The sequence below is a fragment of the Helianthus annuus genome, chromosome 12, assembly GCF_002127325.2.
Source record: "Helianthus annuus cultivar XRQ/B chromosome 12, HanXRQr2.0-SUNRISE, whole genome shotgun sequence".
NCBI classification, from domain to species: domain Eukaryota; kingdom Viridiplantae; phylum Streptophyta; class Magnoliopsida; order Asterales; family Asteraceae; genus Helianthus; species Helianthus annuus.
The window spans coordinates 140,265,179-140,279,930 of record NC_035444.2 but is presented as its reverse complement, the minus strand read 5'-3'; the positions used below and the strand labels follow the sequence as shown (position 1 = coordinate 140,279,930).

The 14,752-nt window shown below is 39.2% G+C and overlaps 2 protein-coding genes across 2 annotated transcripts; one reads left to right on the top strand and one right to left on the bottom strand.

Annotated features, from left to right (window-relative positions):
- Positions 1–614: 614 nt before the first annotated feature.
- On the top strand, positions 615–5,975 carry LOC118485122. The gene is made up of 2 exons (XM_035981375.1): positions 615–1,449; positions 5,965–5,975. Exons 1-2 carry the CDS (start codon positions 615–617, stop codon positions 5,973–5,975), a joined length of 846 nt encoding a protein of 281 aa, XP_035837268.1.
- Positions 5,976–10,573: 4,598 nt separating this feature from the next.
- Positions 10,574–13,851, bottom strand: LOC110893473. Its single transcript, XM_022140580.1, has 3 exons — positions 12,243–13,851; positions 11,406–12,136; positions 10,574–11,296 (listed from the first exon to the last, which is right to left on the bottom strand). Exons 1-3 carry the CDS (start codon positions 13,849–13,851, stop codon positions 10,574–10,576), a joined length of 3,063 nt encoding a protein of 1,020 aa, XP_021996272.1.
- Positions 13,852–14,752: the final 901 nt, after the last annotated feature.

The window sequence follows — 14,752 nt, the reverse complement described above, 5'->3', positions numbered from 1 at the left end:
TTGACGGCAACTAGGGTTTCTCAATATTGGTATGGATGAACCTAACAATTCTGGTGGAAACCAGCAGGATACTTGTGGGAAGCCGCGATTATCGTTTGAAGAAATTGCTGCACGCTTTCTTGATGTTGATGGGAACACATTGCAGCCAAAGCGTGGTGTAACAATTAGAACACAAAATGACCCTAAGTCTTCAAACATCATCGATGATCTCACCAAGGTAACAGTTCCGAGTCGTTTGGAAACACGGGATGTCGAAAAGTCTGATAATTTTTGGGATTACTCTAGCAAGTCTACGCCAAAATCAGACCTATTTGGTGCACCTTTCTCGGCTGACAAGAGGAAACAAACAGGTTCTGGTTCTGCGGAACAATTATCCTTTGCGAATATTGTGAAGGATTCTAAAGAGAAGGTTAACGTAAACTTTAGGGTGATGGAATCGAATGAGGTTGTTGAAGGAGCTGACGTTGTCATTCCACTGTCTTCAGTTAAACAAGTCACTGACAGGTATGCGAACACTTTGTATGGTTATTTTCTGGGCAAACGGCTGGCATTTCCTGTGGTTGATTTTTTTTGCTAAGAACAATTGGGCAAAATATGGGTTGTCGAGAATTATTATGAATGCACACGGGTTTTTCTTCTTTAAATTTAAAACGAAAGAAGGGATGGATCAAATGTTAGAGGATGGTCCGCGGATGATAAGAAATGTTCCAATCATTTTGAAAGCGTGGTCGGCCTCTATCAAGTTGGAAAAAGAGGATTTAAAAGCTATTCCGGTTTGGGTTAAGATGCATGATGTGCCGTTAGCGGCATTTACTGAGGATGGGCTTAGTTTACTTGCATCTAAGATTGGGGTGCCTATAATGTTAGATTCGTATACTGCTACAATGTGTGCGGAATCTTGGGGAAGAAGCAGCTATGCTAGAGCTCTTATTGAAGTTCAGGCAGGAGTTGAGTTCAAGAAGAGTGTTACTGTTGCAATCCCATCTTTGGAGGGTCTTAGTCATTCAATGGTGGAGGTTAAAATTGAGTATGATTGGGAGCCGTTAAGATGTTCATCTTGTTGTGTCTTCGGTCATGATGATAGCTCGTGCCCTAAGAACCCTCAGGTAAATTTGAGTGGGGATACTGAGAATAAGAAAAATGATGACTTTCAGGTCGTAGGTGCCAAAAAGAAGAAACCTAATAATCAAGGGCTTCATATGAAAAACCAGAAGCCAAAGGTAGTTTACAGGCCAGTTGTCAACCCTAAACCAAAATCGTCCTCAACGAGTCCGATGCAGAATCAGGTTTCAACGTCTAACCCGTTTGATATTCTGAAGGATGATAATGGTAATCAGGAAGGTACCACTGTGGGTCGAGTGGAGAAAAAACCGTCGAGTGACAGGCAGGAATCGGATGAGGAGGTGGTTGAAGAAGTCTATAATGAAACTAGTAAATTTATGACATCGGGTACTCATCCATTCTCTTCGAAAGCAGGGGCAAGCACCTCTTCTACCAAGTTCTCTAATGGATAGGCTGTCTGCTTTTCGTCTGAAGGGGCTGCTATTTTGTGGCTTCTTTATCTTTGATGATGGTGGTTGAAGATTATGTTTTGTGTTTTGCATTGTATTGTCTACTAGATGTCTTGTCATGATGTATAGTAGACTAGGTTATGGGGTGTTATAGGTATTTGGTTTTTGTTTGTTTTTCATATATGGGGCATGTCCTGTATATGAACTAGTGTGGAACACAAACTCACTACTTGTACTTATTTGCGGTTGCATTTTAATAGATTCACCGGGGTAACCCTTTACCAAAAAAAAAAAAAATGCAACACCATACGTTTCATTATAATATAACATACAGTTACAAGTCAAACAACTAAACAGTCAAAGTCAACGTGCAATAAATGCGAAAGTGGAAGTCGGAAACTCGAGTTGTCACATCACGGTACTCTATCCATCCAGGAGCGGATAAGATGTACCAAGATCTTAAAGATTATTATTGGTGGCCTAGGATGAAAGGCGATGTTGCTGTTTATGTTAGCAAATGTTTAACGTGTGCTAAGGTTAAAGCTAAATACTAGAAGCCTTCAGGACTTCTGCAACAACCTGAGATTCCCAAGTGGAAATGGGAACAAATTTCAATGGATTTTATAACGAAGTTGCCAAGAACGCCAAGAGGTCATGAAACTATTTGGGTAATAGTGGACCGATTAACAAGATCTGCGCACTTCTTACCTATCAGAGAGAAAGATAATACGAGCAAGTTGGCCGAAATATACATGAAAGAAATTGTTGCACGTCATGGAGTGCCTCTATCGATCATCTCTGATAGAGACGGAAGGTTTGTGTCAAGGATTTGGCAGTCTTTCCAAGAAGCATTCGGATCTCAGTTAAATTTGAGCACTGCGTTTCACCCGCAAACTGATGGCCAGAGCGAGAGAACTATTCAGACTTTGGAAGATATGCTGAGAGCATGTGTTATGGATTTGGGTGGTAGTTGGGACAAACATTTGCCATTGGTCGAGTTTTCATACAACAACAACTACCACACCAGTATTGGAGCCGCGCCATTTGAAGCCTTATATGGCCGCAAGTGCAGATCACCGCTTTGTTGGTCCGATGCAGGTGATAGACAAATGGTTGGTCCTGATGTGGTCCAGGAAACCACAGATAAGATTGCACAAATCCGAGATCGCATCAAGGCGGCTTGCGATCGTCAGAAATGTTATGCGGACCGAAGAAGGAAACCTCTAGAGTTTGAGGTAGATGACATGGTATTGCTGAAAGTATCACCCTGGAAGGGTGTGGCACGCTTCGGGAAGCGTGGAAAGTTGAATCCGTGATACATCGGTCCATTCAAGATTCTAGAAAGGATTGGGTTAGTAGCATACAAGTTGGATGTCACACCCCCAAAATCCACACGCGGAGTATCACCGCCTGGAGGCGTGACATGACCAGGATCAAGCCACCAATCATATTGAACAATGTAAGTAGTAAATGTAATTTAACCAACAATATGAAAGGTGTTCAAAACACAAGTATAGTTCAAAGTTTAGCGGAAGCATAATTGTAAAACCCATCATAAGTATAAGTTTGAAATGTCATAAATGTTTAACATGGTATCCACGATCCATGTCCCACAACGACTGCGCCTTCCTGAGCAAGCTCCGTGAGTATCTATTGACCTGCAAGGCATGTAACAACGAGTCAACAACAAAGTTGAGCGAGTTCACAGTGGGTTGTTTAGTTATCGTATTCGTTTCGTAAATCATGTGTTCGTTTGCAATCCATGTATTGTATTAATTCATATCACGGTCTCCCAGACATGTGTGCGAAGATTAGTGGGGGCTTCCCATGTGTTACTAGATCGGGTGTATCGACTGCTACGAAAATGTAAGAGGTGCCCTAAGTCAATGTCTATCAGCATTGACCCTTTGCCCATAGTCCATTAGTACACGCCCGTCCAACTGGCACGGTGTGAGGTTTGTTAAACTTAATAGCGCTATTAACTAATGACCCGCTCGCCATAGGCCTCGGCGATTAAGTCGATATGATGAGGGACTTAAATGATAGAGGTTTGGTCCATTGTATAATCTTGGCATCCTACTCCCAGAGGATGGTAGTAATTATCGTTTAGTTCGTTTACCCAATCCCAACCCTTGGGAATCCCATGCCTTGGAGAGAGTGTGAGCTCACCTTGGTTTGCTCGGCAGATACACGAAAAGGTTACTTGAATGATAAGAGGTCAACCACGTCCTAACATGGTTACCATACAAGTCAGGTCTAGGTTCAAGTAATGCACGTATGTTTACACATAAGCTAACAGATTACGAACACGTATGGATCATGGTAACACATTAGCAGTCAAGTACATAACACATTCATACTTGTGCGATTCAAATGGAAGCCCAATAATACCCGGCCCAACATGTTGTGCGTTCAGCACAGCCTTGTGCGATCCACAACATGTTGTGTGATCCAACATAAACCCGGCCCAACAATTTAAGAAGTCCAACAGCATACTCGGCCCAAACAGTGATCTTGTGCGATCTGGACGACTTGTGCGATCCGGTTGGGTTGTGCGAGTGGATATTGGGCTTTAAGGCCCAATAGTCCAAACGTTTGTGTGTGGCCCAAGCCTTGTGCGATCGGCATTGTCTTGTGTGATCAACAAGTCTTGTGCGATCATGCATGACTAAACAGTACATAGTGTATCAACAGTTGTACCCTAGCATATTCTAGCTTGTGCGTTTCACTTGTGCGACTGGGCTCTTGTGTGATCAGAAACCTTATGTGATTGCTGTTGTGTGATCAGTTATGGAAATCTCGAAATTTAAAGAAATCAGTTACATTCTTTATTTGTCACAATCAATTCTAACAGTTTCAAACTTAACACTACTCGATCAAACCAAGCAATTATCATCTGATTCATAAGAACCCTAATTACATTCGTAGCATGAATACCAATCACACCTTCAAACACATTAACAGATTCATGGCTTTGATTCCTAACATGTACCCTACATATTGACACAACAATCATTCAAATACTACACATCATGGCCGGTTATCCTGTGTTCAGTTTTATAATTACACGAGCCGATTAGCATATTGCCATATCTTGTTTAGTCATACAACTTTAACACTTAACATCATGCATCACATAATCATCAATGATTCTACTAACAGGAACCCTAATCATTATACTATTTTATAACAATCCCCATATCAACTAACATTCAGTCATCACAATCGTGCATCATGTATAATACCAATAATCAATAAAAATTAGAGGATAGACACTAACCGAATTAGAGGATAGACAAAGGTTGATCCGAGCAGGAAGGATCTTCGAGAGATGGGGATGTTTGTCGTCGGCTTCGGGAGAGGGAAAGAGAACGAGTAGGGTTTTGTGTGTGTTCTTGTTTTGCAGCAAATGAGGAATAAAACTCCCTAAGGTATGTGTATGCGTATGAAGGAGTGGGCCGAACCCAAACTTAGGCTGCCCATTTGTTTCGGATGCAAAAGTGTGGCCCTAATGGGCTTGTGCTATAGGACGGGTGTTGTGCGGTTCGGATCATACCAGTACATACACATTCACATGTAAAAAAACACATATCATTTCATTAAACATTCAATCAATCAACCAAGTTCACATAATCACATAACGATACATTAAACACAAAGAAAGGTTTGAATTACGAGTTGTCACATTGGACTTACCTGCCGAGGTGAATGGTGTTCATGATACATTTCATGTATCAAATCTAAAGAAGAGTCCAACGCAAGATACTGTTGTCATCCCCACAGACGAGATTCATATTGACAACAAGCTCCATTTTGTCGAAGAACCGGTTGAGGTTACAGATTGGAAGATTAATAAAACCTGCAGAAGCAGTGTCAAACTCGTCAAGGTTCGTTGGAATGCAAGACACGGTCCAGAATACACCTGGGAGCGTGAGGACCGAATGAAAGAGAAATACCCCCACTTATTTCCCAAGACCCCTGCAACTGGAAGAAGAACCTAAAATTTCGGGATGAAAATTTACTAACGGGGGGAGAATGTGACAACCCTCACCAAATCAGGTAGGGGTGTGCACGGTTCGGTTCGGTTCGGTTTTTGGGCAATATCAAAACCGAAACCGATATGTCGGTTTTTGGTTTTTAAAAACCGTTTGGTTTCGGTTTTTTTCGGTTTCGGTTTTTCGGTTTTTACGTCGGTTCGGTTCGGTTTTTCGGTTATTTCGGTTTTTGGAACAAAATTACGTAGGATTCAAAACATAATAAGTATTATTTATATTATAACAATCTTTTTATATGTTTACATTTAAGTTATTATAGTTAAACTCTTTAATTAATATTGTTTATATAAACCTAACCTTCTAATCTATTTTTATATTTCTTTAAAGTTTTTTTATTAAGACATTTTCTTTTATAATAATTTGAAAATCATTTAATTTTTTATATTAAATTTTTGTAGGTAACAAATAAATCATTTCAATTATAAATAAACATGTAATTTTTTTATTATAAACACTTAACATTCAAAAATAGAATTAATATTTTCTACTAGCATTGGGTTGAACACTAAAACCATTTAAACATAAACATAAAAGTATATGGATTATAACTTATCAATTCGGTTCGGTTCGGTTTTTCTTGGTTATTGAAAATGTTTATCCGAAAACCGAACCGAAATTTTCGGTTATTAAAAATCCGAAAACCGAACCGTCGGTTTTTGTTTCGGTTCGGTTTTTCGGTTCGGTTATTTCGGTTATTCGGTTATGGTTCGGTTATTTCGGTTTTCTTGCTCACCCCTAAAATCAGGTATCCGTACGAATTAATTAATATTTAATTAATGCTTAATTACTGTGCTTGCTTACAATTGTGGTTAAACTGCTAATTGATTTCTGATACATACATATACATGCATCATACTTTATTGCTGTCACTCCATTATTTACACTGAACTATAGTGACAAACTTGATGCACAAAAGCACAGTAGCACAATGAATGGATAACCCATTAAACATGCTGATATAGCCAGCACTAGACAGATACTGTCTCTAAGGCCAGTATGAGCCGGGAATAGATCACTACGCTAATAGGGAGTGTAGGGAGGTGAGAATTGTAAAACTGCGTCCCTAGGTGATAGTTATAGTGACCGGATGTGCCTAAAACATGCTTTAACTACAAAATCCTGCACTTTATTACAAAATTCAGCATTTAAACTAACTAGTAAAGTGCAAAAACGTGGGAAAATAATACTAGACACTTTCCAAAGTGTCAGGAATTCATTGTGTCACTAAAAATAATATTAAAGACACTTTAAATGCTTATTTAGCACTTTAACGGATTAATATCAAACTGAACAACCGGACTTTACCCGGAACATAAAAATATTGTCAATGACATTATTATTCCTTTTCTGAGCTAGTTAGGGTCCCCGAACACCCTAACACCCGTTATATTACATAACATACTAATAACTAACCTAAATCCCTAACTAAACATAACTAGATACTAACTATATGGTTGAAATCAAACTAAATACCCCCCCCCCCCTCAACAGAATCGGTCCCCATGTGGGACACACTCCACAAATTTTATGATTATTTTATTTATCCATGTCCCATATCTAGAATGCACATTATACAATGGTTATTAGTTAAGTTGGTCTATAAGTATGTATGAGGGTTAAACACATCATTTACATCAAACACTTAACAAGAAAATTGCACTCTCCCTATCCTCTCCTTACAATCGGCCGAAACCAACACCCCACATCCACCCATCATTCAAATCTTGTTCACTCATTCTACATACATACCAAGGTGCTAGAGATCATACAAGGAGACCCGGTGCTTACGGAATCTCAAGAACCTCTCTACATCGCTTTTATCCACCTAGTTTTCGCTTTGATTCTTCCCTAGCCTCGAGCTAGTAGTAAGTGCTTCTAAACACTTCCTTGTTCATGTTTAAAGTGGTTAATAGGAGATTTAACGGTTAAAACTCAAGAACTTGCAAGATCAAAATTAAAAGACTTGAAAGTATGATGAACTTGATGGATAAAGAGTAACAAATGGTATAAAACTTATAAATCTTGACTAGTTGTGGTTATTTTATGATGTTGGTTGCTAGTAGTGGAACGGTTCGTCATCTAACCATGCTAGGTCATGTTCATGGAACATGAACTAGTGATATGCTAAGTATGAAAGTTGCAAGATGACGAATCTTTCCACAACATAATCATGAACTTGTGTAAAAGTGATTTTCTTATGAAATAGAGTTTTAAACTAGTAGATCTAAAGATCTACAAGTGGTATTTTCAAAGAACCAAGTGTAAGATGCAAATCTTGTTTAAGAGCCGGATCTTACACAACTAAAAGCATTTTTGCAAACTTGTGTGACAAAAGGATTTAACAAAGAAATATTTCCGTCATTTTTTACTAGAAGTTGTAAAGTTACATTTTCTTTAAAAATAAAGCTTTCAAGAAACCGATTTTATTTTTAAAGATAGAAAGATCTACTAAAAATGTTGGAAGGTTACTACATAATTTTACACGACTTACAAGTTCATGTGTTTGCGATTTACACTTATTTTTGACTAGTTGATGTTTGAATATTGAATATTGATGGTTGGAAAATTGTTTATTGAATTTTGAAAAGAAAATGATACGCTTGTAAGCGTGGCCACCTCCAGTTACAGAGGAAACTCTGGCGAAATTTTTCCAGAAATATAACACTTAGAAATATTTTGTGACAAGTGTTATGAATATGTTTTTAACATGTTTTTCGAAATAAAATTCGCCATGATTTTTATTACAAAAATAACCAAGTGTCGGAGGTGGATTTTCGTAAATAAAACTTGTTAAATATATATTTTTTTTTGGGTAAAGGGTTACCCCGGTGATTCTATATATTCACAAACAAGAAAACCAAGTAGTGTAGAGAGTCCACACTAGTTCAATCATGAGACATGCCCCATGAAAGTAAAACCAATGAAAAAACAGCCAAAACGAAATAACCAACAAGTATAGAACCACTAGACTAACATCTAGGATATAGCTACATAAACAAGAACTAATCAGCCACCATCATCGTCCACGTTTCCCTTTTGAATCTCCCAATCTTCCAACAATCTTCGCACTCTTGCAGTACACTTGAGCTTGGCTCCCATCAGCTTGTACCTAACCGTTGATAAAATAATTTCACCGATTTTCTCCGGAGGCCTCAACTGGTTTTTAAAAAGTCTAGCATTTCTTTCTTGCCAAACGAAGTATAAAGCAGCAGCCACCAAAATTTTCGCGGCAAAAAACCCAGCCGCTTTAGACCGAGCTCGAGTCAGCAACCAATCAACAATATCAGCCCATATCGGCCTGACCGTAGACATACCCACCTTGTTTCGAATAATCAGCCATACTTGAGATGAGAACTCGCATTCAAAGAATAAATGTGCATGAGAATCAAAGTTTTTGTAACATAACAGGCAACACATCATATTCATATTCTTCCTCCGCGACAACTCCCATTTTAAGATCTTATCTTGAGTCAATAGTTTACCTTTCATTACCAACCACATCATAAACGCATGCCTGGGAATACATTGCGAGAACCAAATAATGTTGCACCAATTAACTTCTGGATCTTTGTGACGAATTGAATGCCAAACACCCGAAGAAGAAAACTCAGATTTATTAGTGCCATCTCTCCATAGCAGTCTATCATGTTTTGTCGGATCCAAATGAATCTGATCCAATTGGATGAGAACCGGAAATAAATCTCTCCATGCCATAGGCCAAGACCAAGAACCATTCGAATAAATATTAGCCACAGTATCGTCCAGCATGAAATCAGCATCCGAAATGTTTCTCGGCGAAATAAAGTTACCGAACGGACCTATATCACACCAATAGTCGAACCAAGCAGATGTTTTAGCGCCATTTCCCACCTCCGACCATATATGATTTCTGATGAGCGGCCTCAACTGAACCAATTTTCTCCAAGACCAACAGCAATTCGAAGGGGTTTTACACACCCAGAAACTCTTGCCTTTAAGACGGTAGCTATACACCCATTCAACCCATAGAGAATCCCGTTTCGAAACAATGCTCCAAATGTGATTAGACATAAGAGCCTTGTTCATATCCCCAATGCGTCTAATGCCCAAACCTCCTTCATACTTTGGCGTGCAAACAGCCTTCCAAGAAACCTTAGCTTTGCCTTTAGAATACGAGCTCTCTTGGGACCATAAGAAGTTACGCATACAAGCTTCAAGCTCAATAATGATCCTAGCCGGTAACATAAACACAGAAGACCAATAGATGTGCATGGAAGATAGAACCGAAACAATAAGCTGAAGCCTACCCGCAAAAGAGAGTAACTTGTTCCTCCAATGTGTTATACGTTTCTCTAGTCTTTCCACAAGCACTCGACAATCATTATAACCAAGCCTAGAAGAGATCAAGGGGACCCCTAAATATCTGACCGGCAGTTTTCCTTCCACAAAAGGCATGAGCTCCAGAATAGCTTCTTTTACATGATTGGTAACATTGCAAAAGAAAATGGTGCTTTTTTGATTACTAGGCACTAACCCCGACATCTTAGTGAACTTTGCGAGGGATGTCATAATACACCGAGCCGAGTTGACTTCTCCTCTAGCAAACAGGAACAAATCATCGGCAAAACAAAGATTGATAATCTGCTGTTTTTCGCATTTATTATGAAATTTAAAAGAAGAATCGATACGAACAGCATGATGAAGAATGGAAGTTAGAACCTCCATAACCAAAGTGAAGAGGTAAGGAGAGATTGGGTCCCCTTGCCGTAACCCTCGTTTGCCCTTAAAGAAGCCATGAACTGTCCCATTGACACATATAGAAAAAGAGGCAGTCGAGACACACACCATTATCCAATCAACCATCTTCCGATGAAAACCAAAACCAAGCAGAGCATTTTTTAGAAAACCCCAGTCAACCGTGTCATAAGCTTTCTGGATGTCAACCTTAAAAGCACACCTTGGAGGGCCCGAATGTCTATGGTAATTATGCATTAATTCTTGAGTCAGCATAATATTATCCGATATTCTTCATCCTGGAACAAACGCTGATTGATTAATGCTTACGATGTCATTTAGAGCACCTTTTATTCTGTCTGCCACAATTTTACTGATACATTTGTATAACACATTACAGCACGCAATTGGACGGTAGTCAATAACAGCTGACGGAGTAGGAATTTTCGGAATGAGTACAATATTCGTGTGATTCAATTCCCGAAGAAGGTTTCCTGTTTCAAAAAAATCAACAATAGCACAAGTAATATCATTACCAACGATAGGCCAGGCACTTTTAAAAAACGCTGCTGTATACCCATCAGGACCAGGCGCTTTATCGATACCAATAGAAAAAATGGCCTTTTTCACCTCTTCCGCCGTAACTTGTCGAATCATATGAGTAGCCACCTGAGGATCAAGGACTTTGGAAAATAAATCCGGAGTCGGAGTAAGAGAAATATCTCCTTGAGATCCAAAAAATTTCTCATAATGCTGAACAAACGGTTGACAAACATTTTCTCCTTCAAACAGATTGCCAGCCGAATCTTTGATCACCTCAATCCGACTAACATGATTTTTAACCTTCAGCGATGAATGAAAAAATGCCGAGTTCATATCCCCCGCACTCAACCAATCAACTTTTGACTTTTGTTTGAGAAATCGTTCCTCATCTAACGAAGCCTCTTGAAGCTGACGACTGATTGAAGTCTCAGAAACTCGTAAATCCGCATTCGTTGGATCCCGATCAATAAGAAGCTGAATAGAATCCAGCTCCACACGCAACTTTTCAACTTTTTTTATGCAGATTACCTTGCTTGAAAAGCAAGGAGCGCAACGGGTGTTTCAGAAGCCGGAGTTTTTTTACCACCCTAAATTGATGAACACCATTCACAGACGTCTCCCATTTATCTTTAACAATATCTGAAAACTCAGGTTTAAAAACCAGGAAATTAGCAAACTTGAACGACCTAGGCTTCAACATACCAGCATCCGGGAAGGATAGAATGCACGGGCAGTGATCCGATAACCTATACGGCTTGAACATGGCAACTGAATTAGGGAAATCCGCTATAAACGCTGTATTACCCATCACTCGATCAAGCTTCTTTAATAACCCTACCCCATTCTTTGGTTTTTGAGTCCATGTAAAATGGATCCCCATACGGTTGATATCTACAACCTCAATATTATCAACACATTCCTGAAAATCTCTCATACCTATCGAAACTGATGACGTTCCCATAGAATTATCTTCAATGTTGAGAGCCGAGTTAAAATCACCCATAATGCACCAAGGTTTATCATTAACAAGGGCTTTATGCACTGAGAGATTATGCCACAGCTCTTTACGGGCAACATAATAATTAGCAGCACAGATAAAAGAACAAAAAATCATTCTTTTATCCAATTTAAACACAAGCTGAAGATGCATAACCTGAGGAGATTGAGACAAAATCATGACATCAAAAACAGCCGGGTTCCATCCAATAATAATTCTCGTGCCTTTGTCACAACAACCACCGTTAGAAGTCCACTCCCATGAACGAAAAACTGACTTGCACACCTTACCCAAATTACCAACATCCACATGAGATTCTAATATAGCACACAAACTCAAATTAAAATCTTTGACAGCCTGCCGAACCTCTTTTTGTTTAAGCGGGCGGTTCAACCCCCTTATATTCCAAGATGCGATACTAACCATCATTAACTATCGGAGAAGGAGTGCTTGCCCCTTTACTTTTATTTTTAAGAGTACCCTCCTTTAAAAACCCGTCCATATCAAAATCATTCTCAATCACCTCATCTTCATCGGACTCATCATTGTTTACCCCTGGCTTTGTGCCACTAGTTCCTGCAACATCTTCCACTTCGTTAAGAACATCAAAAGGATTACTCGACCTTACATCCGTAGCACTCAATGAAGCATCCTTTTTCACCTCCCCATTCGGTTTTGCAGTCACCGGCCTATATTCGAATTTCTGTTTTTGCTTATTAACTTGGAATCCCTGTTTGCGAGCCACTTTCCTAGTCGGAACCCCTTGATACCCATCTTCATCAACAACCGGATACTTCTTAGCATAACGATTCTCATGCACTTGACCCTTATCATTCTGCTCCCCCCTCTTAACATTAGCTGGCTTCTTAACATTAGCAGGTTTTTTAGGGGTTTGAGGACAAGTTTCAATCGAGTGGCCAAAAACACAACATTTAGAACACCTACACGGGAACCATTCATATTCAACATACATAGTTTCGTTGACAAAACCCTCCCCCTCAAGTTCAGGAATGGCCAAAGTGATTTCCTCACGTAACTCATTATCAGCAGACACCTCGATTAAAGCTCTAGCATAACTACTTCGGCCCCACATGTCCATACACATGGAAGTAGTATACGAATCCAGAAGTTTCGGTTCACCAATTGTTGTGGCAATCATACTCAGCCCATCTTCTATATACGCCGCAATTGGAATGTCATGAATTTTAACCCATACCTGAACCTTCTTAACCTCCTTTTTCTCCAACTTAACAGTCGGACTCCATTCACAAAGAAACAACGGTTGAGACCGGATGATCCACGGGCCTCCTTTCAACGCATCCAGCATACCAGTTTCGTTGGAGAACTGGAAAAAGAAAAAGCCATTCGCATTCATCATGGTTTTTTGTAACCCAAATTTCTTCCAGTTATTACGAACAAAATACTCCACAACCGGGAACGCCACTCGGTCTCCCAAGAAATATCCATATAAAGTGTTAGCTAACTTATGCTGCACTGCACGAACAGATTCCCGAGGAAGAACAACGTCACATCCCTCATGCATAGCTGGGCTGGCTAGATTTCTAAAGTTAACTTTCCTTGACTTGGACGCCAAAACCGAATCAGCATATGACATCATGTTCGCACCCTTTACCCCACCATTCTGATTAGAACCCGAACCCTGCATAGACTCTACCCCCTTACCAGCCGTATCACCCTTATTAGCCATCGACGACGACTCTCCAGCAGCGAACATGTTGTCCACAGGTTTTGAAATACTCATTAAACTGTCCAAAATCGAAGTATTCGTCGTAGAATACATACCTCTTCTCGGAAGCAGCGGGTTACCTTCAATATTAGTTACACGTAAACCGATCCCACGAATTGGTGTTGTACCAGGTGTAGACATCTCCTCAACCACAGGCTCATTCAAGTAATCAGCTCCATCTAAGTTCAACGATTTATTGGAAAAATCCTTAGGCAATTCAGGCGGCTTACCCCGATCATGCATGACACCAGCGGCAGTGTCACCTGAGTTAGAACGAACATCCATAGCGAAAATAACAACTCTCACGTGAAACCAGAAGATTAAAAAAACATGCACCCGAAAACCAAACACCCTAATGCCGCAACCAACAACGAAGACAAGGAACGCAAAACCCTAATCCTATAAACCCTAGATTGAAACCTGAACCCTTAATCGATTAAACCTGAGCATCAATCTAGCTAAATTAAACTTAGTTAACCGCAATCAACGACTACCAGTTTAATAAATCAGGGTTCTTGAAACAATCCTAGAGCGGCGATTAAAGAAAAAAAACGAAAAACAAACCCTAGTTCTAAATCGATCCCTAGTGCTAACGAGTTCGTTATAGAGAATCGCAAGAAACAATTCTCTAATCACAGACTGTTATACACAAGATTACGAAGAAAAACATAGGATTCATGATGAACCAAAAAATCGCCTATAGGAGAGAGAGCATAGGGTTTTTCCAGATTCCTCCAATCAATCTGTTAAATATATATTTGGAATATATATTTCATGATAAAACGCTTGAGTGATTTTATGATTATTTTGTGAACTATATATTATTTTTAGAGTAAAAATAATATAACCTGGAAAATATCATGAAGATATGACCTCCAAAATAATACCAACGCCTTCACAAATAAATATTTAAGTTACACCGGTATTATTATTACCACACAAACTCTAAAAATGTAACTTATGAATTTTCGGAAAAATACTTTTAAATGCGTATTTTGATAAAAGTGTTATTTTGGAAATTGTATGGAATAAAATATACTATTTTTGGGAAAAATATGTATATTTTGGAGATAGAATATTTTAGACAAATGAATAAAAATATATTTTATTAAGTGAGACTTAATAATATATTTTTGGAATTACAAAAACGCACATGTAACCCCCATCCTTGGGAAGGAATATAATT

What these genes read in the sequence shown, in the direction of transcription:
- LOC118485122 (XM_035981375.1), top strand. Translation starts at nt 615, where the DNA reads ATGAATGCACACGGGTTTTTCTTCTTTAAATTTAAAACGAAAGAAGGG.
- LOC110893473 (XM_022140580.1), bottom strand. Translation starts at nt 13,851, where the DNA reads ATGGATGTTCGTTCTAACTCAGGTGACACTGCCGCTGGTGTCATGCAT. An exon ending in TTCTCCGATAGTTAATGATG is followed by an intron (nt 12,137 to 12,242) that starts GTTAGTATCGCA and finishes GTGCTATATTAG; the next exon opens with AATCTCATGTGGATGTTGGT. An exon ending in GTGTTCATCAATTTAGGGTG is followed by an intron (nt 11,297 to 11,405) that starts GTAAAAAAACTC and finishes GATTCTATTCAG; the next exon opens with CTTCTTATTGATCGGGATCC.